Source organism: Callithrix jacchus, chromosome 9 (genome assembly GCF_049354715.1).
Source record: "Callithrix jacchus isolate 240 chromosome 9, calJac240_pri, whole genome shotgun sequence".
Taxonomy (NCBI): Eukaryota; Metazoa; Chordata; class Mammalia; order Primates; family Cebidae; genus Callithrix; species Callithrix jacchus.
Genome location: NC_133510.1, coordinates 59,643,264 through 59,669,458, shown reverse-complemented (window position 1 = coordinate 59,669,458; position 26,195 = coordinate 59,643,264). Strand labels below are relative to the sequence as shown.

Genomic DNA, 26,195 nt, shown 5'->3' with positions numbered 1-26,195 from the left:
GGAAACTGAATATTTCATTGTTGTTAAATGTGTAGTGCATAAATGGATAGGGTCTGTGGACATACTAGTTTGATTTGACCGATAGTTTTGCAGTGTGAGAACTCCCATCTGAAAACTCAGCGCACATGGAGAGAAAGAATGCTTTATTTTCTAATATAACATTGAAATATGTCGAGCACATGAACTGAGACTTGCTCAGCTGATATGTGTTCTGAGAATAAAAGAAACATAAATTGCTAAGACTCAGGAACATGCCCATTCTATGAATAGAGATTGACTTTGCTGCCAAGGGAGGCGAGTTGCTTGGGCTTTAGGTGACACATTCTCACTCCTTACTTTACCAAGAAAAAGGTTTGGAAAGCAAACTACTTGAAATGTTTTCCCAAAGGTTTCCAATGACTGTCAAACCCATCAAGCATCACATTTATTTTAGACACAAACTCTCTATGCCACAGGAAACTCTTTCAGCTCTAATGTCATTGGAAGCACCTGTCGTCTTCCTTCACTTTACTGTCAGGCCATCCGTGCCTTTAAGGTAGGTCACCTTTCTTTGATATACTGCTTCTTTATGGGTTTGGAAGCTAAAGTTTTTTTTGCTAAGCTACATTTGGAATTTGAGGTCTTTTGCTTGTCCAACATTTCCCATTATGTGGTGCTACTCTCATTCACATATTTATTCAACAAAATATTTCTATATTACACTATACAAATATTATTTATGTAAATATTCTAAAGTAACATTTTACTAAACCATTTTTTTTAACTCCACGCTGAAGAAGAGTGTTAAGGATAAAGAAATGAAGGACGTAAACATGTCTTTGCCAACACCGAGTAGGACAGGGAGAGAAAAATACCAGGATAAAGGTGAAGGGGTTTCTGCATAAAAAGAATAAAATCAATGTCTAGAAATACTCTTTAAGAAACAGCTCTGGTGGAGGGTTTTTCATGACATACATGGAAACACTGCTTTCTACTATCTCAGACAATTTGAGCATAACTCCTCTATAAGGAAAATAATATGTTGTTTCCATTAACAAGGAAAAAGAATATTTCCTAATTTTTTTCCAAATGTTCCCTACCTGAGTTAGGAGAAAATGAGCTCCTTGGATTCAGTATGCAAGGTTGAACACTGGCCGATATGTTTTTGTTTTATTATTCTAGAGACATTTCCTAAAGCCTCTCAAGGTTAATCAAGTATACCAGAGGCATCTATGGGGTTGCAAAATCTCATTATTATTCCTTGTGGTTACCACACTAGTTTCCTCAACCCACTTTTAGAACTGCTTCTAAGACAATGAACAAGTTCCACAGCCATGTACATATGAATAGAGTTATTTTCTGACTCTTACTGAATTCTGAAGGGCAGGATGAGGAGAGGAAGAAACCACTTTGGTTTCAATGACTGATCAGAACTGAGCTTTCCCTTATTCTAATTTAGGTTTTGTCACTAATGAAAAAGAAAATGGTTTAATAAGCACATCATAAATAAGAAGCCCAGATGAAACAGGAATAATTTTGTTTTGAAGAAGTGAGAGATGGAAGGAAAACCATTACCACCTGCTTTATCTTGAGAGCAGGCATAGAAATTTACCTTGATTCAAATCATCTTTATTCAGTGAAGAATGAGTAGGGAGTCATCATTAAGTTTGTATTTATAGACAAAGTGGTATAGGAGATAATTTTATAATATAACCTTCTGTTCTCTGACTTAGTTTAAAAAAATACAGGCCAATGAGGCTCCTGTAATAAAATAATCCTGGAAAAGATAAGATAGGCTACTGACTTTGTCTTACAAAGAGGGTCAAAGAATTTTTGGTGAGAAATGATTACTTAACATGATCAGGCTGATGCTTCAATCTCCATAAAATGATTTTTGTTTGTTTGTTTGTTTTTGTTAATAATGGCTCAGACCAAAAGGTACAACTAAAAACCAACTTATAACTTCATATTTCAAATAAGACTTGGGAAGGGACTTGGGCCAGTAAAGTCACCTTGCTATAATTGTTTAAACAAAAAATAGAATCATGTGAGAATCTGAATCAATAGCAGCAGCTGTGAGATCTGAGGTTACATTATGAGGGAGACATAACAAACTTTCTGTAGTTAAGATGTAGCAGACTTTATTGGTGGGTTATTCCAAAGCCACTTCTTACTCCTTTATCACTTACAGCCTTCCCATCTTATAAGCTGTAAAGTTAGGTCTCCTTCACCGTGGGTGGGGGCCTATAATCTAATTCTGGACACAGATGTGTGAAAAGAAATGTAATAGGAAAATTCCTGAAAAAGATGGCTTCTAGATGGAATGGTAAGGTATAAAAAGAGAGCTGGATATCTTCCCCTAGCCAATGCCTGCCTTCCCATCCTTATAAGTGTACATGATGCTTCTCTGGAGCTTAGAAAGTCATTTTATTACTGGGAAAAGGGAGGTGGTAACATGCAAGTAGGTGAAAAAATCCTTAAGAAAAATTCAGAACAGAAAGAAACCTTTATTGGGCCCATGCCTCAATTTTAGCTGAAACTAAATGCCCCTATAGTATAAGCAATTGTTTTTTGGATATTGACACTTATAGTTAAAAGCATTTCTTACTGATAAAGTATGTGGGTTTTCAAGGTACTGAACGACTACATATAAACAAAATTATTTCAGATTTGGGAAGTAGATAATATTTTTTTCCTGTACCTTCTCGAAGCCCTTTCACACAAATGATTTTATTTGGTTACTACATTAATCCTCAGAAGTAGACAGGGTTAGTGTTTTGATTACAGTTTTATAAGTGAAGAAACTCAAATGCAAAAGTAAAGAGACTTTATCTAGAGCAACACAGTAGAGTTGAAATACAAACTAAGATCTTTGACTCCTCTAAAAGCCTCTTTTGGATCATACACCAAGTTAAAAGTAATAATAATAAAATGACTTTCCATCAAAGGCACTAGATGATGAGATATGCTGATTTTCTCTTTTGTTTCAAATGAGGGACCAGCAATATTCCAAAGAAAACCTTTTCAAAATCAAGGCTTTCTCCTTGTTTTTCATAGTAGGGAGTGTATGCAATTGCCACCCCCACACACCCCAACCCCTGAGAAACCTACCTTTCTACAACAACAATCTGCATCCTGGCTGTAATAATGTATTTACTGTGGTTAGAAATCTAAAACTGAGCAGTTAATAAAAGGAGCTAGAGAATATTGTAGCAGAAACGTTATAGGTCTTGCTGTTTCTTTCAATTCAGACTCTGCCACAGAGTCACACTCCCTGCTGGGATGCATGGTTTGCAAAGAAAAAGAGTAAAACATCTAATTTTATACTACTCTGCTGAAATGTAGCAAATGAATGGTTTATACCTCAATATAACCATGTAATCCTTAGAGGTTAATCAGTCTTTATAGAAGTCTGTTTATCACTATACAGATGGAAGAATCAAATATAGTGTTTCTTCAAATGCCCTTTAAAAATAACTGAAATTGAATTGTTTGTCTCTTACCCTGGTAATCCAGTTTATTTGGAATTGTCCTTTTCTAATGGAGAAAAGAATATTAAATGTTAAATTCAAGCCACATCCTATTTATTGGAATACAGTTATGCTTATTTAGGTATTGTCTGTGGCTGATACTTTCCACTACATCAGAATTGACTAGTTGCTACAGAAAACTTGTGGCCTACAAAACTGTTTATTATCTGCACCTTTCAACAAAAGGTTTTATAACACCTCTCTTAGGAAATAAGAAGTGAGAGCTTTAAGCTGGAAGGCATGATAATAGGAATCATGATGTATAGGACATCCAGTGTGAAATGATAGACATTGGAGACTCAGATGGGTGGAAGGGTGGGATGAGGGTGGTGATGAGAATTTACCTAACGGGTACAATGTACATTATTTAGGGGATGGATACACTGGAAGCCACTACACAATATATCAGTGTAACAAAACTGCACTTGTACCCGTTAAATTTATACAAAAAAGCACCCTCTAGAATCATGATATGAAAAAATCATTCTCTAGTCAGCTCAGTTTTCATCAGCTTTTTTTCACATGTGTATGTGTAGATGTATATATTTTTGTTTTGCTGTACTGACACTCTCTCCAAGAAGACAGTGTCAATTGAATTGAATTAGAGGACTCCCAGCCGGTGTCCACCGTGGAATTGCTTGGTTGGTGCATGGGAAGAAAACTCCACACATTTGTTCTTAGAAATTTTAAGTGGTTAGGAAAAACATTTTGGGTTTTTCTTATCTATAATAATTCTAAAAGGGGAATTTTACCTTGCATAATATATTTTACTTCTGTTTTCTTTTCAGCCACAGTTCTCTGGTCCTGGTAGATCTTAATATAAATATAGCAGTTGCTACCAATGACTAAATGGGTGATGCCATGGGATACATCTAAAATTCATCAAGAATTAGGGTTTGATGTGAGATGTTTCTGACTAAAACATGCATACGCCATATGGCTTCCCACATAGTATAGTTAGTTGTCTATGTCATGACTTGGAATTGGTTGACTTTCCAATCTTCTTTTTATCTGCTTTATACTAGATAAAAACAGTATATTTGGAGAGTAAGTTAATTGCTGAGGTGGGCTAAACACAGCTTAATAATGCATAATGTCTGCTAGAAAGTGAGCTGGAATCATTGCACCAATTTCACGTATAAAATTCAAACTGGCAAGAGACTTTACAACACTAATGATAGCCAGTTGCCTAATTAGCTCTGCAACACAGTCTTTTCAATTTATTAAAGCAGAATGAGTCATAAGTTGTGAACCTGGGGCAGCAGATAGATTCCTGTTAAAACTCTGGGTAAGGGTTTAATGATAGAAGTAGTCTAGTACATATAAATTTCTTCTGCAGAAGAAAACATGGAAGGGATACCTGAAAATTTAATTGTATTAAACAGATAAATATCTGTGACTTTACCTAAAACAATGAACTCAATAATAATGTGAACATGTTTTAAAACACACTAAAATATTATTAAAAATAATCTGTATGTATGTGTTTATGAGTAAGAGACGCACACACACACACACACACACACAGAGAGAGAGAGAGAGAGAGAGAGAGAGAGAGAGAGAGAGAAAGAGACAGAGAGAGAGAGAGAGAGAGAGAAAGAGAGAGGTCTCTGTCACCCAGGCTGGAGTGCAGTAGCATGATCTTGGCTTATTGCAGCCTCAACCTCTAAGGCTTAGGCAATCCTCTCACCTCAGCCTCCCAAATAGTTGAAACCACAGGTGCACACCACCATGCCCAGCTAATCTGTATATTTTTAGTAGAGAAGGAGTTTTGCCATGTGGCAGAGGCTGACCTCAAGCGACCTTCCAGCCTCAGTCTCCCAAAGTGCTGGGATTACAGGTGTGTGCCACCATGCCTGGACTCTTTTTTACTTGGGTTTGGTTTTTAAAAAGTTTATTATATTATTTAGTTATTTATTTTTGTTTAATATTTTATCCAAATTCTTTACTAGATTTATTTATTTTTTGCTTGGGAAATGAAAAAATATGAAATTTCTTCTAACAAAGCAATTACTGAGATTTTTTTTATCATCACTTTATCTGATTTTCTATCTAGGTAATATTCAGTATTAATTTGGAGGATAACCCAAATTATAAGTGACATGATTGTGTTGCTTATTTTAAACGTTAATATGCAAATATTTAGTTAATACCCATGGGGATCTGTCTTGAAGAGGTAGGTAGGTGGAAATAGGGCCAGAGTCATTTCTTCTACTTTTATAGGTATTTTGTCATGCTTTGAAAATGTGAAACTGTTCAGAGAAAAAAGGGAAAGAGGCTGAGAGGAGAAACCAATAGTATGTGAGGTGAATGTGATAACCGCTACACCATGAAAACATACCCAAAACAACAGTATGGATGGAGTGGAGTTTTCAAGACTAATTGTTCTTGGAATAGGTGACACCATAATATGGCATATCAAGGGCACACTTCTAGAAATTTCTCACAACTCTGAGCCACAAAGCCAGGTCATGCAGTTGACTGAACACTACCAGCATGAATATTGTGATTGGGAGAGTCCAAAGATCTCTTTTCAGCATAGAGTGGCTGTAAGTCTCATGCACATGTAGATGTTAAACATCAAATAAACATTTGAGTATTGTTTGTGAATGCATGGAGAAAGATATAGTTCTTTAACTGAGCTCTTAACTCAGGAGTATAAAGTAAGATTGTATTTATATATTGGCTTTGAAGCCCATTACAATGAATACTCTTAAAAATGACAGGATTGCACAGGGGTTGCCACCGGTGGGAGTGTGGCACCTTGTAGTTCATTCATGGGTTCTGGCTATTAAACTTAACTTACGGAAGAAAAATTCATAAATGTTTTTCTGTATTTCATAACTATCTCAGCATCCCCATATATCTTATGATCAATAAAGGAACTCTAGCAAGGCAAAGAACTCTCAAGGCATCAGCAGATTTTTCCTGGTTGCCTAGGAGAATAAGATATTCTTAACAGAAGTGGGGTATCCCGTGGTTTTCCAATTGAATGAATCACACTACCTTGATTCTTCGACCAGAAGGGCAGGCTTCCTTTTCAGAGAAACAAATAAGTTACATGTTTCTTAATAGATTGATCCTATGGAAATAAATCTACTTCATTATTATTAAAGAACCGTGGGAACCACTGGTTTTGGGAACCATATATTTTTAAGAGTAGAATTATACCATATATTTGGAAGAGTAGAATTATACCAGAATTTTAAGTAACTATACTATTCAGGAATTAATCTAATAACACCACTGCTGTTTCAGAGATTCAGCTATCAAGATGAAATTTTAAAATAAATAAAAACAATTTTTCTCTAGATGAGTATTTGAATTAACTACTGAAAAGCACAAATCATATTTACCTGGGTCATACCATACCTGCTAAGACAGTGATTGGACTGTGTTTGTTTAGAGAGAAAATGAACAAAAGAAACTGTTTTTTCTTTTAATATACAGTTTTTAGATTTCTAGAAACATCTTACATGCCATTTTTGAACTTTTCAACCTGTCTTTGTGGCAGGTTGCTCAGTGGGAAATTGCAAGCTTTCAATTGCTATAGACGTCATTGTCAGTTACTAGTTTTGTGGTCTGAGGATGATTACTGAATCACTACAGGCCTTGCTTTCTCCATCTCTGAAATGGGGATTAAGTGCCTAAATTATGGACTGCTGTGAATAACAATGGAGATAAATATGCAAAGGTCTTATAGCACAGTAGTTACATAAAATTATCTAGTAATTTTACAAAATAACTTTGCTCTTGCATACAATATACATTTGAATATGTTATAATATTAATATTAATAATATACTTATAATAAAATTAAAAATATACAACAATTTATAAAATAGTTTATTAAACAACACTTACTTCCATTCCTTTGGCATTGTTGATTCTTTCTATCATTGGTAACTCAGTAGAAATGTCCTCTATACATAGCTTAGTTCTGCAAAACACACGTATACACAGACATGCATGCGCGCATGTGCATGTGTGCACACACACACACAGAGTATCTTTTATAAAAGTTAGGTGTATTTTACAAAGCACGAAACAATTTTATTCCTGTTCATAGAAAAATCTATTCCATGTCTGTCATTATGCTTTTTACCATCATCTTTTAACAAAATTTACCCTAAGTATACCTTTATTTTTTAGGTCAGCCACCCTACACACATTTTCTGTGCTTTCATATAGTGGCTTTGAAAGTTCCTTTTTTTTTTTTCTTTTGAGACCGAGTTTTGCTCCTGTTACCCAGGCTAGAGTGCAATGGCATGATCTCAGCTCACTGCATCCTCCACCTCCTGGGTTCAGGCAATTCTCCTGCCTCAGCCTACTGAGTAGCTGGGATTACAGGCACGTGCTACTGTGCCCAGCTAATTTTTTGTATTTTTAGTAGAGACAGGGTTTCACCATGTTGATCAGGATGGTCTCGATCTCTTGACCTCGTGATCCACCTGGCTCAGCCTCCCAAAGTGCTGGGATTGCAGGTGTGAGCCACCGCGCCCGGCCTGAAAGTTCCTTTCTTTTTAGCAATCAAAACCCTGTCCCCCTTTCAAGCACACTCTTACACAGACCCTCAAACTATAAAACTGATGTAAGTTGACCTTTATTAAAGCTGAAATAATGAATTGGCACTTTTCTTATTCACTTTTCCCTCTTCCCTGCTTGCCCACCTGTCCCCAGCCATCCCTGAGTCACTCTAAACAAACTGGGCACAGCAAACGACAATTAAAAACTACCATTTTCATCAACCCATTTTGCGCTCTTCAGCTATGTTGTGCTTTCATAGTAGTATAAACTGTACCTAACATAGTAATACCACGTTGAGAAAATGAAATCACTAAATACCGCTTTTCTTATTAGTGCACTCAAAGTGTCCACATTATCTATTCATGTTCATCGCTGGATGAAGCATGACTCTAGGTATCTTTCTGCTCGATTACTTGTCTGAATAGTTATCCTGCCCATCAAATGTACAATTTTAACTTCCTTTGTTAATCTTTACCATATTTCTGTAAACCTGCTTCTCTAATCTCCTGTGATCATTTTAAATATCAGCTCTACATTGTTCTGCAACATTGCCCCACAGACAGACTTGCTGCCTTTTTGTGGGCCTCGGGTTGAATTTAATGTGATGTCACTGACCACTAAAACTAGTGAAAAACATTAGGTTAATTTTTTAAACAACTATTGTTTTTGTATGTTTTTGGTGTGCTTTAAATTTCACTGTGACATTCATCTGCAAATAACTCAAGACCCTCCTTTCTATCCGGCTATGAATACAGCTCTCAAATGAGAGAAAGCCTGCCTCCATTCTTCTCTGCCCATTCACCTTAAAACCATACAGAGTCTAGGAACTTGCCATCTACTGAGTGAGAGGAAAAGCATTAGCATTCATACAGTGTTTAAAATAAAAACAAACACACATTGCCATCAATTTGCTCTATCATTTTTGATCACTCAAATGTCCTCCTTGGGAAACTTTAATTGCAAATTTTGCATTTTGAAAAGTCACAAGGCGTTGCTGGTACTTCCAGTAGTGACAAATATAAAGTTGCTTCAAATGAGCAAAATTTAGGTTTCTGTCTCTAAATCTCATTAGCATTAGCAACTTCCAGTCTCGTAGCAACCCAGATCTGATGATGAACACCTGCCAGCCCAGATGGTTTGGGGAGAAAATTCCTAGCTAAATAGAATAAAGTTCTGTTGTTGGGCCGTCCAAGCCATTATTTAACAGGGATGTTGCAAAAACTCTGAAAAGCTATTATTGTAGAATCTGAACAAAGAAACATCTCCAAAGTTGTTATATGCAATTTCCATCACTTCTAATATCTAATGTCCCAACATTTTTAGTTTGTGCAAATAATATATGGTTATTCTATCTTTAGTCGTACTACAAATGGTATTTCATGTCCACTGGCATGAATACAGCAGTGCGACAAAATTAATAGCATCTGCAAAATTATAAAACAAATGTTTGTATTTTCAAATTTGCTTTTAAATAAATCCGGTCCTGTTCCTTCTAATGAATTGGCTGATTTACAAAAAACAAAATCTTCTGAGAAAGACTTTAAGTAAATATTGAATCTCAATTTCAGCCCACAGTACTTTCTCCCTCATTCAAACTGTTAGAACTTTACTGTTTATGTTGTTTTGTTGTGGAGGAAAGCAGGTGGCAGGGGAGATACGGCTGGATGTGAAGTGAAGCGTGCTGGGATATTGCTTACCCTTGATCAGTTGGTATCTATTTTTGTAACCTGATTGAACCCATTAAACTAAGTTTTCCTACCTGTAAGATAATTTTGTAGTAAATGAATAGATTTTTTTTTAGTGTCGAGATATACCATATCATATATTTTTAGATGTGCATAGTTTCTTTACACAAAGATGAACTTCTCGGGATGAAGACTGTATCATGCACTTCTAACATGTGGTGCAGAGCTTTGTACACATCCGATGCCTAAGGACTATCAGTTCCATCATTGCTTTCACCTTCATGGTGGAAATTATCAAAATCTTGGACTTGAGTGGAGACTTTCTGTTTTGTAGCACTATAATCTTGGGCAAATTACTTGAGTGTACTGAGTCTCTATTTCTTCATTTGTATATACTTCATAGGGTTGATGAGAGTGTTAGAAAGTTGGTACCTACAGTTTACATTTTGAAAACATGATTTCCTGTGCCTCCCTGACCTGGGTTGCTACCATAGAACTTTGCAAAGAGTCGATACTGGGGTCAATTCATTGTAATAATTAAGAGAGCCAGAAGATCAAGGTTCGAGTCTGACTTTGCCACTTCCTAGCTGTGTGACTTTGTGCAAGTTTTTTAATTCTTCTGTTTCTCAGTTTCGTCACCTCCAATGAAGAGAATGTAATATTCACTTCATACTCTTATGAAAAATAAATGAATTTAATATCTATTAATTACTTAAAAAGTACCTGACACATACCAAGTGCTACCTAAGTTTAGGTGTTAGTTTTAACTTTACAAATATTTATTATTCAGGGTTACAAGGAAAATGTGGATTTTTAAAAACTTCTATATTTGATTATGATTATGTTCAAGATGAACAAAATTATTCTGAAATTTGGTACATTGTATAAGATATATATTCTATAAAATAACAGATTAATATATGCTTTTTAAACAAATTATAATTTACTGCTTTTAATTATATACTAATCAATATTGTAAAATAATGCAAATAAATTTCCCCTTTACTTACTGCTTATATGCTTATTTCCTATCTTTTTAATATGTCTATATAGTATTTATTTGTTCATAAACTAGTAACAGTCTAACATTTTTAATGCCATCAGACTGGCATATTTATTTATTTTATGAGAAATGAAATTTATAAATATAGTCTTTATGTGCTTTTTAATCTGTTTAGTTCTCACATTTTTACAAATTATCTCAATTGAGGGGGGGAGAAGTGAGCAAGTTGTTCAACACTACAGTCTTACAGCTGGAGGACTATGTCTTGTAATATTATTTAATGTATTTTTTCTTGTACTTGGTATGTGTCGTTTTTTCCTGTAGATTTCAAATAAAACAATACAAAAAACAAACTTTAGTAGAATAAGTGTTATAAATATGTTTTAGGATGAAAATTCATAATTAACATAAACTAGAGTTATAAAAAGGAAATAGTAACTAAAATTATATTCGATTGGTTCTTCTAAATCAGAGTGTTTCAAGTCAATTTCAGACTACTAACTTTCTAATAAAAGAACATCAAGCAATGATCTGTTAAATATCTCATTCATAGCCTTTACCCATATACATATCATGGAATATAAAGAGATAACAATGTGATTGATATGTGAAGAGTCAATGAAAAACATACTCTACCAGAGGCCTATTGGATCCACAATGAGAGCAGTGAGGACATGCTTTTAATAGTAAACTAAAAATGTGGAAATTAGGCTAACAGGGAAGAGGTTTCCTTTAAAACTATAGTTGTGGTAATTCTTTTTTTTTTCTTGAGGTGATGTCATGTCTCGCTCTGTTGCCCAGGCTGAAGTGCAGTGGCACAATCTTGGCTCACTGCAATCTCTGCCTCCCAGGTTCAAGTGATTCTCCGACCTCAACCTCCCCAGTAGCTGGAATTACAGGAATGTACTACCATAACTGGCTTTTAAAAAATTTTTCTTTTATTTTTAGTAGAGATGGGGTTTCACCATGTTGGCCAGGTTGGTCTTGAATTCCTGACCTCAGGTGATCTGCTGGCCTCAGCCTCCCAAAGTGCTGGGATTACAGGCGTAAGACACTGGGCCTGTTGGCCAGGTTGGTCTTGAACTCCTGAGCTCTGGTGATCCACTGGTCTCAGCCCCGCAGAGTGCTGGGATTACAGGTGCAAGCCACTGTGCCTGGCCACAGTTGTGGTAATTCTTAATTTTAGCTACCTTTTAAAAATAAATGGAGCAAATGTTTTCAAGATTTTAATTTGCTTCATATTTCAAATGTTAATGAGTTTTATGGTTCCACCTATTGGTAAAAGTACTATCAGGCTGCTTTGTTGTTAATATTCCTCTCGTATCAGTCAAGCTTCTCCAGAAAAGCAGTATCAATAGGATGCAACCAATAGGATGTATCTATGTGTGTGTTTATATATATTTTATGGAATTAGCTTATGAGACTGTGGGGGCTGGCATGTCTGAAATTTGCAGGACAGGCCTGCAGGCTAGGAATTCCAGTGGGAGTTGACGTTGCAGTGTTGGGTCTGAAAACAGTCTAGAGGCAGAACTCCTTTCTCTCTGGGATACCTCTTGTCTTTTCTTGTGAAAGTTTTCAGCTGATTGGATGAAGCCAACCTACATCATGGAGGGTGATCTACTTTCTTTAAACTCTACTGATTCACATGATGGTTGATCACATCCAGAAAAATACCTTCATAGCAACTTCTACACTGATGTTTGACCTTAGTCTAGCCAAGTTGACACATAAAATTAGAGATCCCACTTCCCCACACACTTTTCTACATAGCACCATTCGCAGATCTTAATCCATAGATCTCTAAGATTTCACTCTTGCTACTGTTTCGTCATTGCTTCTACAAAATTGACTTGCATGTAACTATTTTTCATTTTCATAGCCAATTATATTCCTCTGTCTTCTTTCTTCATTTCATAGTTCTTTTTTTTTTTTTTTTTTTTTTTGAGACGGAGTTTCGCTCTTGTTACCCAGGCTGGAGTGCAATGGCGCGATCTTGGCTCACCGCAGCCTCCGCCCCCTGGGTTCAGGCAATTCTCCTGCCTCAGCCTCCTGAGTGGATGGGATTATAGGCACGTGCCACCGTGCCCAGCTAATTTTTTGTAATTTTTAGTAGAGATGGGGTTTCACCATGTTGACCAGGATGGTCTCGATCTCTTGACCTCGTGATCCACTCGCCTCGGCTTCCCAAAGTGCTGGGATTACAGGCTTGAGCCACCGCGCCCGGCCCATAGTTCATATTTTTTTTCTGAAACTCTCTCACTTCTACTATCTTCTTCCTTTTAAGCTCTTTTAGTTTCTGTTGCTACTTATTTCTCATCCTCTTAATTTTTTTTCTTTCCACTTCTGAATGCCACTTTCATCCATCTCTATTTGTATGAAGTTTTAACTGCCTCCTTTCTCCTTTCTATATCTATTTAAGGTGCCTACAAGTTGGCTAATTTCTTCAAGCTTCTTTCCTCTTATTTACTTGAAATTTATTTTAGTGTGATTTCAAGTTAATAAGTTTCCCTTCAAAGCTGTGTGCTTAACACATTTCTGTATTAGCTGAAGCACTTTACACCTTATTTCTTATTATTTGTCTCTGCTGCTGAATACAGGCACTAGCTCTTCATCTTAGTTAATACTGACATTGGGGTCTCCTTCTCCCCATTTGCTCAGCCTCAGCCTCTCTGTGTTCCCAGCATAGTCCTCCTTTTTCCTTGAAAGTTAATCTTACTACACTGATGTTATCATCACTTTACTCTAACTGGATTTCAACACTCTGATTCTCTTCTGTTTCTTCTTTCTCACTTTTCCATTTCCTCAATGTTAAAAACAGCCCTATTCTCCACTGTGCTTATGACCAGGTGAAACCACATGTAGTTTTTCTCTTTTTCCCATTTTCTCTAAAATTTAATAATGCTTTTTACCAGTCTTTTAGAAATGTTTTTCATTTACGATATTCTGATCCTCAGTTCCCTGGGCATTCACTTGGCAATCTTCTCATGCTGGTCCATGTACTGTCCTGTTGCCAAATAGGATTTTTTAAAGTGATGCATTAAATTACCTTACTCTTCACTTGTTCTCAAAAAAGTTTTTTGAAAGTACAATTTTTGAGAAATGAATCTTATTTGGGCATAAACCCTGTTCCTATTTCATCTATGAGTATTCTGATCAATGATTAATAACTGAAGGATTTCTATTCTTCCTATCTATAAGTTGACATTTAAAAAAATTTTCTTCACCAATGTAATTTCTTTGTCATCTAAATTACTTAATTCACACCCTTTTTTGGAACGCTCACATTTCCTTTGTTATTTTTTGCCCTGCTGAGGTTTGGAAGTTGATTTTCTATACCTATTTGGCCTAATGAGTTATGTAAAAGTATCAAGAATAAAAATTAAGAATCTGAAAATAAATGTTTTATATAATTTGGAGGTTTCATAACAATGTAGAAGCAAATTGAGACATAAAATGATATTACCTGTGTATTTCTATGATGTGTTCTCCGAAAATAATACATGCATCATTAATATGTTATCAACGGCTACCGTGATGTTTCATAAAGGAGCCATTATAAGTGTTATAAGTAAAGTCCATACAAGAGTGTCACCAATATTGTTCTACACTGCTTTTGAGATGCCAGATTGAATTATTAGGCAAGAAAAGGAAATAAAGCATCAGAAATGTTTATAAGACATTATTATTGCATATGATATAATTGTATGCTTGAAGTACTTAAAAATTATTAAAATATGGCTGAGTAAGATAAATATATGGAAATGAATAAGAAAACAGGCCTAATTTACAACAGTAATCTCACACTTTTCCACCAACTCCTTCCAAAATGCCTGGAAATTTATTTAGTAATATAATAAATAACAAATTTATTTAGTAATATAATAAAAAGGGGGAAAGAAGGGCATACAATGTTCTTTACTAGGAATACCTGATATCTTTAAAATGACATTTAGGTATAATTAGCTACATGTCTCATGTTCTCAATAAAAAGATCAAATGGACATCTTGGAACTAGCTAGGCTAATTCTAGTTTATAAAACTAGAAAATAAACAACAGTTAGGGAAACTCTAAAAAATAAATATGAATAAGAGGAATTATACTCCTGGACAACAGATCTCTGAATTATAGAAACATAGAAATCAATCAAAATACTATCATCTGAATGGTAGGCCCAAAATTCATATGTTGAAACCTAATCTCAGTAGCATTAAGAGAGGGACATTTCTAAGAAAATTAAATCATGGGGGCTCCACACTGATGACAGGACTAATGCTGTTATAAAAGAGGTCCTGGGGGAGCATTGCATAACCAGTGATGTGAGACACACAGAAGGTCCCGTCTATGAGGAATGGGCCTCACCAGATGGTATGGTTTGGCTGTGTCCCTGCTCAAATCTTATCTTGCAGTTCCCATAATGCCCACGTGTCCTGGGAGGGACTTGGTGTGAGGTAATTGAATTATGGGGGCTGTTTTTCCCCATGCCATTCTCATGGTGGTAAGTTCTCATGAGATCTGGTGGTTTTATATGGGGCTGCCCCCACCCACTTGGCTTTTCTCCTTACTGCTGCCTTGTGAAAAAGAATTTGTTTTCTTCCCCTTCCACTATAATTTTAAGTTTCATAAATCCTCCCAGCCATGCTGAACTGTGAATCAATTAAACCTCTTTTCTTTATATATTACCTAGTCTTAGATATGTCTTGATTAGTAGCATGAGAATGGACTAATACACCAAACCCCAAACTTTCTGGCACCTTGGCCTTAGACTTCTCAGCTTCCAGTACTGTCAGCAATAAATTTCTGCTGTTTGTACATTATTCAGTCGAAGATATTTTGTTATAATAGCGTGAATGAACTAGGACAAACACATGCAGTAATTTGAGAACATTTAAAATAAGTATCTCATTGGGATCAAGGATAGATGTAAGGTAAACATTGTTATTTTTGGTGGTTATGGAGCTTATATGATATAAGTGCAGTAATAATTTTTTAAAAGGTGGAGTATTTTTGTTTATTTTAAATTTAAATTCAGGTTCTAATTTAAATTTTAATTAGAAATGTTGCCAAATAAAAATGGAAGCCAACTGCTAATTCAATAAGCCAGAAATCTTCTATTGCAGCTTTTAAGGAAACATCCAACTTCAGTAGTCCCCAGGAAAAAGGCTGAAAAATTAAGCCCAAGATATAGTTACAAGGGTGGCAAAGCTGCAGAGGAGATGGACTGCCCAATCTCAATTACTTCTAATGTCAAAATCAGGACTCTGATAGGAAAATAGAATTCTGAAACCTGGGATAGATCCATATATGTGGATGATCCTGAACTAACTGTGTGTCAAAATCTGCCCTCTCTTTCATTTATAGGACAGAAAGCTCTTTATTCTTGGTTACTAGTGGCTTGGCTTATACCTTGCAAGGTAACACTTATCCTACCCTGAATCTTCCCCTGCTGTCTTCATTGGTTTATGTTGCTGTGATAGAATACTTAAGAATGAGTAGTTATAAAAAACAAATGTGTTCTTTTTTTTCTCATTCTGGAGGCTAGAACATCCAACATCAAGGTGCTGACATGGTATTTGATAAGGCCCTGATTTCTACTTCCAAGAGGCTGCTTTCAGTGCTGCATGCTCTGGCAGGGTGAAACACCGTCCTCACGTTGAAGAAGACCAGAATAGAGTGAACTCATTTCTGTCTTTTTTTTGAGACAGAGTTTCGCTCTTGTTACCCAGGCTGGAGTGCAATGGCGCCATCTCAGCTCACCGCAACCTCCGCCTCCTGGGTTCAGGCAATTCTCCTGCCTCAGCCTCCTGAGTAGCTGGGATTACAGGCATGCGCTAACATGCCCAGCTAATTTTTTGTATTTTTAGTAGAGACAGGGTTTCACCATGTTGACCAGGATGGTCTCGATCTCTTGACCTCATGATTCACCTGTCTTGGCCTCCCTTTTTATAGCAGCATGAATCCCTTCATGAGGACAGAGCTGGCATAGCCTAAACACCTCCTATTAAACACCACCTCTCAACACTGTTGCATTGGGAATTTCCAATACGTGATTTTTTTTCAGGAGATGCATTTATTCATACCATCTGCAAAGTTTCATTGACTTCATGACTTCAGGGTGATAATTAGTCAGGTATCAGCACAATCCTAGAAAAAATGCCTTAAAGCTGAATAAATAGCAATACTTGGTTAATACTTTCTGTTAGAAACAATGGAAGATTTTGAAGTGGGTTTTCAAAAATTTGAAACTAGGAACAGAGCATATGACTAGTTTGGTAGGAATCTGTCGACATGAGCAATTCGTCCATCACTTGCTGTTCAATGTTTTGGCAAGGCCATCCGACCAGTATCTGTTGTGATGGCTCCCTGAAGGTTGGATGTGATGAGGGCCTTTGCTGAATTTTGGATAAATGACAAAACATTTCTCACATAGTATTGAGGAAGAGGCAGAAGGTCAGGCAGGTAGAAATGTTAGGATAGAATGATAATATAAGGCCTGAGAATCAATCACTTTACTATGTTTCATTAGAGGGGCCAAAGAAAACCTCTTTCACTAAGCCAACTGCTAATTTAATAAGCCAGAAATCTTCTATTGAGCTTTTAAGGAAATATCCAACTTCAGTAGTCCCAAGGAAAAAGGCTGAAAACTTAAGCCCAAGATATAGTCACAAGGGTGGCAAAACTGCAGAGAAAGGTACTGGTAAAGCTTACACAACAGTATTTGATAAACTTGGGGTAGTCGTCTTTTGTTAGCTGGAGTTCACGGTAGGATTTTTTGCTGTGGAATTGAGCTCCCAAGTATCAGTGGAATGAAAAAATTAAAAAATGGTAGAGACCAAACTGAACACTTAAATGTGGGAGGCAAACTGGTTATACTTACCGTAGTAGGCAAAAAGGCCAGAGGGGCAATCAGGAAACCTTGACCATGAGGAATCTTTGGCATTGACTAATAAGATGGTATCCCTTAAGAAAGATGGACCACTAATAAGGGTGGTATTGGGTAACTAAAACTCAAGAACTGTTGAAAAAAAGACTATACAAGCTTCTACAACAAAAAATTGTGGTCCCTTGCTCAGATTATTTCAAAGTACATTCACAAACCCAAAGCCCATTGAATGAAGAAGTCTGGAGGTCTTGAAGAAAGACCCTTCAGCACTTCTGAAAAAATATATATGACAAAACTTTCCAATTCTTTCCCTATGGAAAATAACCTGTGGCTGTTTTCCAACTGTATTTGATTTAACATTAATATCTGAGAAACCGAACACAATTATGGGCTTACCAAAGTAAGAAATTATGAGGATCAGGTGAAAATAATTTGGGGCAAATCTATCTCTTAGCATATCTAAGAGTATCCAGGGATACATTTTGTGATTTTGACCCTGAATTGTATATTTAAAATGGATATACTAGCAGTTGTCAGAATCACACTGGTTTCTTGATTAGAGAAACAAGAGACATTACAGTGTGAAACGCCAGGTGGAAGTCTGAGAAACTACTGGAAACTATTCTGTTCCTGCCAAGATATAAATCAGAAGCAACAATGTCTTCTGGGAGGAAATGCCAGGGGTTTTATATTATTATTTAATTAACTGTTTTAGTCCTTCCAAAAATGATGGAAAATAGTCTGTGAAAATTGGCGACCATAAATTTAACCAACTGATAGCTTCAATTTCAGTTGCCATGTTGGATTTGTATTTCAGCAGATCATTAAAGCCTCTGGCACTTTGTATGTGGTCATTGATCTGGCAAGTGTTATCTTCTTGTTCTCCATCAATAGGGAAAATCAAAAGCCTTTTGCCTTTTTATGAATAGATAGTTGTACTCAGTCCCTGTCCTTCCCTGGGGGACAGGCTAACTCTTTCTCTCTGTCCACTGGGATGTCAATTACATTAATTTTCCACACAGATTGTACCGGTTCACTATCTTGGACGCAGCATACTATTTGAACATGGTGAAAAGGAGAGACACATATTCTACATGCATAAATAAAACATACATGCCAGAAGGTAGAATTTAAGCCCATGAAGATTCAAGGATCTGCTACCTCAGTGAAGTCAGGGCTCAGTCTAGATTTTATTAGCCTATTCAAGGGGAAAACAAATTGTTTATATGTTACTACTTCTTTTTTCCATTGCAAAAAAAAAAGTGCAACTGTCATTGGGTACATTGAGATTTTTGAGGTTATCTATTTATCTATCTTTATCCATCCATCCAGTGGGTTCTAGGATCCTCAGTAGATAATGATCCTGCTTCATCTTTAGCAAGACATGCTGAAATATTGGCTGATAAAAGATTCTGTGACTCTAAAAATAAAAAAGTCTTAAAACTAAGGAATAAAAGTAGGATTGCCCTCCGCCTCCTCAATTTCAGAGGTCCATTTGAAAGTTTTTTGTTTTCTATCCTTACATAACGTTAGTCTTAAAGTTATTGATCCAAATTCTTATGTCTTTTATCAAAGCCTTTTTAACCAAAGAATAGTTCACTGAGGTGGTAGATCCTTAAATCTTCATGGGCTTAAATTCTACCCTCTCATATGTATGTTTTATTTATGCATGTAGAATCCCACTGATCCTTGTCATTCTCTCACTTATCCAGTAGACCAGCAGAAAAACAACAGAGTGATTTTAATGACAGATATAATAGACTCTTATCACTGTGAGAAACTTGAGTTGCTGACACATAATGGGGACAGAGAAAACTATGTTTGCAATCCAGTGATAGTTTTAATATCTCTTTAAGCTCTCGTACCCAGTGATAAGTTTTGCCAGACAATTGCCACAACCACAGCTCAACAAGGACAAAGCAACTACAGACTCATGAGAAGCAAGAGTCAGCATAACTCTACCAAGCCAGCAAAACAGACCAGTTGAAGTGTTGGCTGAGGTGAGTGTATTCTGAGATTGGTGTTCGAGGAGTGGTTGATGACTTACACTTATGGCCTGAGGATCAATTTCAGCAGTGAGGGCTGAACTCTTGCTGTAAGTATTTAATTGCTTGAAGCTGGCTACTAATTTGAACTCATTGTACATTTTGTGACTCAGTGGGCTTGAATCTCCCCTCTTATGTCCTCACAAAAATGCAGGCTTCCTATTGCAAAGTGGGATCTGGATATAAAGAAGGGCATAGATAATCTGAGTGATGCAAAGATTTGACTGTATCAAACATTTATTATGCATCTATTCAGATCATCTCTTACTCACTTGTCCCTTCTTACAGTTGTCACTACAGCAATTAGATCTGTAAGGACTCTGATTGACCTCACATACTCACCATCTAATGCAGACAACTCTGCTCAAACTTTCTGCCTTTTGGCTCCATTTTGAAGCTTCTTTGTTGATGGTGCCGTTGTGGAAACTCATCACTGCTCAACTATGTGCAACTTGGAACTGCAGTGAATTGATTACTCATGTGACAAAACTTTGACTAGTAGGAGATGGAATCTGATTAATATACTTCTCCTTTCTCAGATGGAAGTCCTTAGACATATTTTATGTGGATTTTCAGGGAGATCCTAATCAAGCAACCAATTGCATGACCAGGCTGATCCTGACTTCTTTTATTGTCTTTCTCGTCTTCCCTACTCTACTCAGATTCCTCATTGCTACTGTCTGGAATTTTACTCCCTGAGCAAAAGAAATAAGCCATCTGGCTTAGGCTCTGCTTTCTCAGAAATTCATGCTAAGAAAGATAGTAACAGATTTCATGAAAAAGTTAACACAAAACAGATCTTCAATATATGAAAATATGCTCAGTCTCATGCTAAAATTAGAAAGCTTTCATAGAGATGAGTTCAAGCATTCTGAAAATACATCATATGACCAAGAGTGTAGACAGGGAATCTTACATTTATACATTGCAAGGAGAAATGCATATTGACACAACTGCTATATTAGTTGGCTATTGCTGCTATCATTCTCCCCACCTTCCAGTGTTAGTGGTTTGCAACAATAAATATTCATTTTATTCTCATTGGTATGCAGGTCATCTATGATTTTGTTAAAGTTAGTCGAATTTGGCAGATACTTCAGTGGGCCAGTTCAGCATATGGAGCTGACCTGAAACAGACATAAAGTCTAGATTTTAAGGCTCTCTTAGTGCTAGGGTTCTGGCTCCAAGGGCACCAGTTTCCTGAAGCATTTTATTCTTATGGTAGATTAGAAGAGTGCAAAGGAATCGTGCCATAGTTTTAAAGCCTCAGCTCAGAAACTACACACTGTAACTTCTGATCACATCTCATTAGTTCAAGCAAGTCATGTGTAGTGTAATTGATGCCCCATTAGGCTTAAGGGTGTATGTCTGCTGGCTGAACCTTGAAGGCTGGGCAGTGAGTTAAGGCCATGTTGCCCAGCGAAGAAGCAGGTATCCCTGAGAACCCAAAAATCCCAGGGGTATCTGAGAACCTACCAAAAAAAAAAAACAAACAAACAAAAAAAACCCAAACCTGTCTCAGTTGGCTGTTGCTGCTATCATGCTTCCCACCTCCCAGAGTTGCTGGTTTGTATCAACAAACATTTATTTTATCTTCATTGGGATGCACATCAGCTGTGATTTTGTTAACGTTGGCAGGATTTGGCAGAGACTTTGGTGGGCCCAAGTCATCATATGGAGTTGAACTAAAACTGACCTACATGAACACGGGAGGCAAAGAGGCAGAAAATTAGCTTACAAGCGGTTTAGAGATGTAAGGCAGTGCAGATCTCTAGAGCTGTCCTGCTGCCATCTAAGAGGGCTCTGTATGTAAGTCCTAACAAGAGCCCTAGAGACCCATGTGGAGGGGGAGAGCCTGATGAATAGCTTTGAATATGCTTTCAAAGCCCTCGTTCTCTAGCGCAAATAAAGTGCAGTCCTCTTTTGATCACAAGTATAGTTAAGACCTGCTTGCCAGGGTGGACTTGTCTGAGTCATTCTTTGGTCTCTTAGTTCCTTTCCAGTTTTGGGGTAGAGGAAGGTAACAATCCCAAGTGTTTTTTGTAACAACACAGTTAAGACCAAAGTCAGTGGGGTGGTATAAAATATACAACCACAGAGGCTTGGGAATTGGAATGAATATTTGTCAAATAATAATCCAATCCACTATAACTTCTATAAAATATGACAGCACTATCTATCAACAGAGATTCCGAAGTTCCACATCCAGGATTTTATAGTATAGAGATATGGCACAAGTGTGAAGCCATATGCCTACATTTTAATCAATAGATGATTTGTAAAGTAAATCAAGTTACACCAATTCAACAGAACATATGCAGCCCATTCAAAACAATGAGGCAACATGAAACATACATTTGTAGAAGGATCACCAAGATATATAGTAAAGTGTAAACGCAAGGTACAGAAAAGTCTATATAGTTGCTATAATTGTGAGAAAAAAAATATTTGAATATATACACTATATCTGAAAGGAGTTATAAGAATCTGACAACAGCAATTACTCCACTAAGAAAAAATTAGTAGCTGGAAAAAGAAGCAGAAGGGAGACTTTCTTTTTTTCTGTATGTTTATTACCTTAAACTTGTTACAAGGCATATTTATACTCATTTAAAGCAAGATACAAGTTAGACATACAGAATTCTTCTCATTTGTCATTGGCTTGTAATTGTTGATAGTCCAGAATTTTCTGTGTCTCAACATTTATCTTCTCCTCTCTCTCCTAGGTGAAGTGATGGTACTTTAGAAAAAGTCAACTCTCTTTGTAAACTATTGCATCAGGGAAATCGTCTGATTCTGCCTCAAAACCTGCTTTATACAACTTGTTCCTCCTTGCATTCACACACTTCTCTACTATTCAGAACTTACAAAAACTGTAAATTCCTGAAACTACTTTCATTGCTTTTTTAAACTATTCAAAATTATAGTAAGTATTTTATTCTTAAAGATTTTTGGACATTTCATTACAGTTGAGTTTTAGAGACCTCACCTAGGTTCAGACTCATACCATTTTCTGATTCCCCTATTGATCTTCCTTCTTTTTTGTTCTGTTCTTTCCCGAATTTCTGCAAGGCTCCCATAATATTCTCTGTTATGCAGAGAAAAGTCCCTCCAGTTCCATCCTTAGACCTCGTGCAACAAACCTGGTCCCTGCAATTTAGAGGGATCAGTTCTAGTCTCTCTGGCTATACCTCTTCTCAGACATCAAGGAGTCAAAGGACCAAGAGGTCGATCCACTTTGAGTCCAGGCCTCGTTCTCTTCTGGAGTATGTTCTGGGTATTAGAAATTCCAGAATTCTCTGTCTAAATTACCCTGAGCCAGGTTTAAGCACCCATGCCCCAGGGCTCACTGTGTTCATACCACCGCGGAAATCCAAATCCTCTGAAAATGAAGTTCAAACTGGGCATTCTAGGTTGTTATAAAGATATATTGATCAAGGTAGGAGGATAGGACATGTCTAATGTAATGGTTAGTTAGCTTGATTTATAACTTTACTTGTATGATTCTCTATTTGTACTCTTGCACTGGGCCCTGAAATCTTTTGGCAAGGGCTAGCCAAAAACATCAAAACCTATGATTAACTGGGCAAAATGTGGGCTCTCCTTCTCTATGGGAGGTCTGGTCACATTTTTCATGATGTCTTATTTAAGAAGAATGGTGCATTAAAATATTCCCTAAGAAGAGCCCTAGAGACCCATGTGGAGGGGGAGAGCCTGATGAATAGCTTCAAAAGAGTGTGAACACGCTTTCAAAGCCCTCATTCTCCAGCTCAAATAAAGCACAATCCTCTTTTGATCACAAGTATAGTTAAGACTATTTATTGGGTACTCAGATTAAAAAAATACATTCTAAAGGGAAGGGTATGATCCCGAGATGGAACTAGGAAAAATTCTCTCAAGCAATGGCATAAAGTATGTGACTGCCTTTTGCAGGACAACTCTGGTTCTACCAAATGGAGCTTTGGTTGATACATCAACAAGGTGTTAAACATGTTTTCTTAAAATTCTACTTGTAAAAATAATCCAGTTAGCTTCCAACACAGCTTATATCCCTGTGTCACAGTGGAGAAAGGGGATAGTGTAATCAAATGAATTCTCATAGCCCTGCACCTCACTAGATAGTATGATGTTTCTTCTCCACTTTGAAAATTCAAAAGGATTCTCAGGAGTGAAATACTATTTTTGGTTATGGAATTCAAAGGTAGGTAATTAAAGGATAAGTGGTGAACATTAGCTCTAGGGAGGTAAGTAACTCTCCCTCTCAGTTCCCATTGATATGCCGAGCTAATCGCAGGGGAGAAATTAACATTCAAACAAAAGAAAAACTCCAAACAAATATAAACAAGTGTTTAGACCATTTGCCATTGGGAGTCAGGAAATAAAGAACATATTCATTTCTTTTTTTGAGATTCAACTAAAGTTTCATAGCAAGAAAAGACAAGTCATCAAAAGAAAATCTGTGATTGAGACTATAGCTACCATAAACCTGACAAACCTGGAATAGGGGGTATCTTTCAAGAATAAGAATTAAGAGAATACATAATGCAATGAGCCATAAACCATAATAAACCTTGGATTAAACCCTTACCCAAGTGTAACACAGAAAGGGAGGAATCATGCACCTTCAAAGAATGTTAATAGCTGGGAAATTGATCACTAAGCCATATGTATTTTGCAAGAACAGCAGAGACACAGACACAAACACTTCTTGGGTGCAGAGCATGATGATGCGTGAGCAACTGGCTTCTCAAATGTTAGAATGTGCCTAGGTTTACTGAAGTGGGGAAATCCTCAAAAGGAATTTTGAACTTCTTGCTCTCCTGAACATATGATGATTCAAGCAATTAATCTGAATATTGCCTTAGTCCATTCAGGCAGCCATAACAAAATACCATACACTGGGTGGCTAATTAACAGCAGAATTTTGTTCCTCATAGTTATGGAACCTGAGAAGTCCAAAAGAAAGGCATCAACAGATCTGATGTCTTGTTGGGGGACTCTTTCTGTTTCATAGATGACACCTTATCATTTTGTCTGCACATGTTAGAAAGAACCAGCTTTGTGGTCTCTTGTATAAGGGCATGAAGCCCATTCATGAGGGCTTCATCATCATGATTTAATCACCTCCCAAAGATCCTGCTTTCTAATACTGTCACTGTGAGGGTTATAATTTTAAAATATGCATTTTGGGAACCACAAACACAGCAAATAGAGTCTTATATATGTCATAAGCTCATAAAGTGAATACAGAATGCATTCTGTTATTACTCAAATTTTTCCATTTGCAAGAAATATTTCAGACCTCATGTTACATCTGTAACACTTATATTACAATATCTATAAATTCTTTCTTTCTTTTTTTTAAAGATGGGATCTCACGATGTTGCCCAGGCTGGTGCTGAACCCATGAGCTTAAATAGTCCTCCAATTTTACCCTCCTGAGTAGCTGTGATTATAGGCATGCACCACTGTACCTGGCAATATCAGTAAATTCCATAGTTTTTAATTCATTTTTGTTAAGTCATTAAAGTATTTTGTTAAAGTGCAAGTGTTATCTAAATTATTGGTTGAAACTAAGACAGTTAAATAAATGAATACGATAGACAGAATAAGATAGCAGAATTCTAATATAGTCAATTGATCACAAAAAGAAACAAGTTATATTTATCTTAAGCATAAAGTAGAAACAAGTTTTTAAAGTCCATTATTGAACCGATAACAAATACAGGGTATAGTAATCAAGGCTGAGAAATTCAGAGAAATAATTTTTCTAGTCTAGTCTCTATCTTTTGTATTAATATACTTGTCCCCAGAAGGATTTTTTTTTTTTTTGAGAATTGTATTATGGAGCAAATATACTGAGAATAAAAAACAAAAAAGAAAGCCTCTGGTCATAAATGGGGTCATACTATACAGTCCCAGATTCTGTGGAAAATGATTGGGAATGCCAGCTACTCGGGAGGTTGAGGCACGAGAATCATTTGAGTTCCCTGAGAACCTGGGAAGTCAAGATCACAAGAAGCCAAGATCCTGCCACTGCATTCTAGCCACAGCACAGAGTGAGACTCTGTCTCAAAAAAAGAAAAGTATTAAGAATGTGGCTCAGTGGTGTAGTGTTTTAGATGGACAGAAAGACTAAAAGGAGGAAAATGTGCAGAAAATCAATGGATAATATAATATTTTCTTTCTGGCATCTTTGCCCAATCAGTGACCACAACACAACTTTCTTTTCTCAGATACCATGGCGGAAGAATACCTGCACTTTCTGTGTCTATTCAATCATCACAAAATATTGTTTATCCAAATAGTTCAGATTTTAGTAAAACTGGTGGCCACAATTTAAAAATATGTGAAAAATAACAGCTTATTTCATCAAAACCGTCTATTTGATTAAATTGGCTTTCTAAACAACTTCTGAGTTTTCAAACCTCTGAGACAGAAAGACGTTATTAATGGGAGCACAACTGGGAGTAGATCTTGGTCACTTTCACCACCTGCCTATACTTTGAAAAAGTAGAGCTTTTAAAAAGTACTGGTGCCTGAGC

The 26,195-nt window shown here is 36.6% G+C and overlaps 1 protein-coding gene across 2 annotated transcripts in view; it reads left to right on the top strand.

The window, feature by feature from the left end:
- SLC16A7 (solute carrier family 16 member 7) overlaps positions 1-26,195 on the top strand; it is a 490,902-nt gene that overhangs the window by 257,961 nt on the left and 206,746 nt on the right. The window contains exon 7 of one of the 2 annotated variants that reach the window (XM_054238333.2): positions 19,462-19,673. The exons of the other annotated variant lie outside the window; for it this stretch is intronic. Within the exon in view, the coding sequence (XP_054094308.1) occupies positions 19,462-19,592 (131 nt within the window). The 3' untranslated portion in view covers positions 19,593-19,673. Of the gene's footprint in view, positions 1-19,461; positions 19,674-26,195 lie in introns of those variants that run through there. 2 annotated transcript variants of the gene reach the window in all.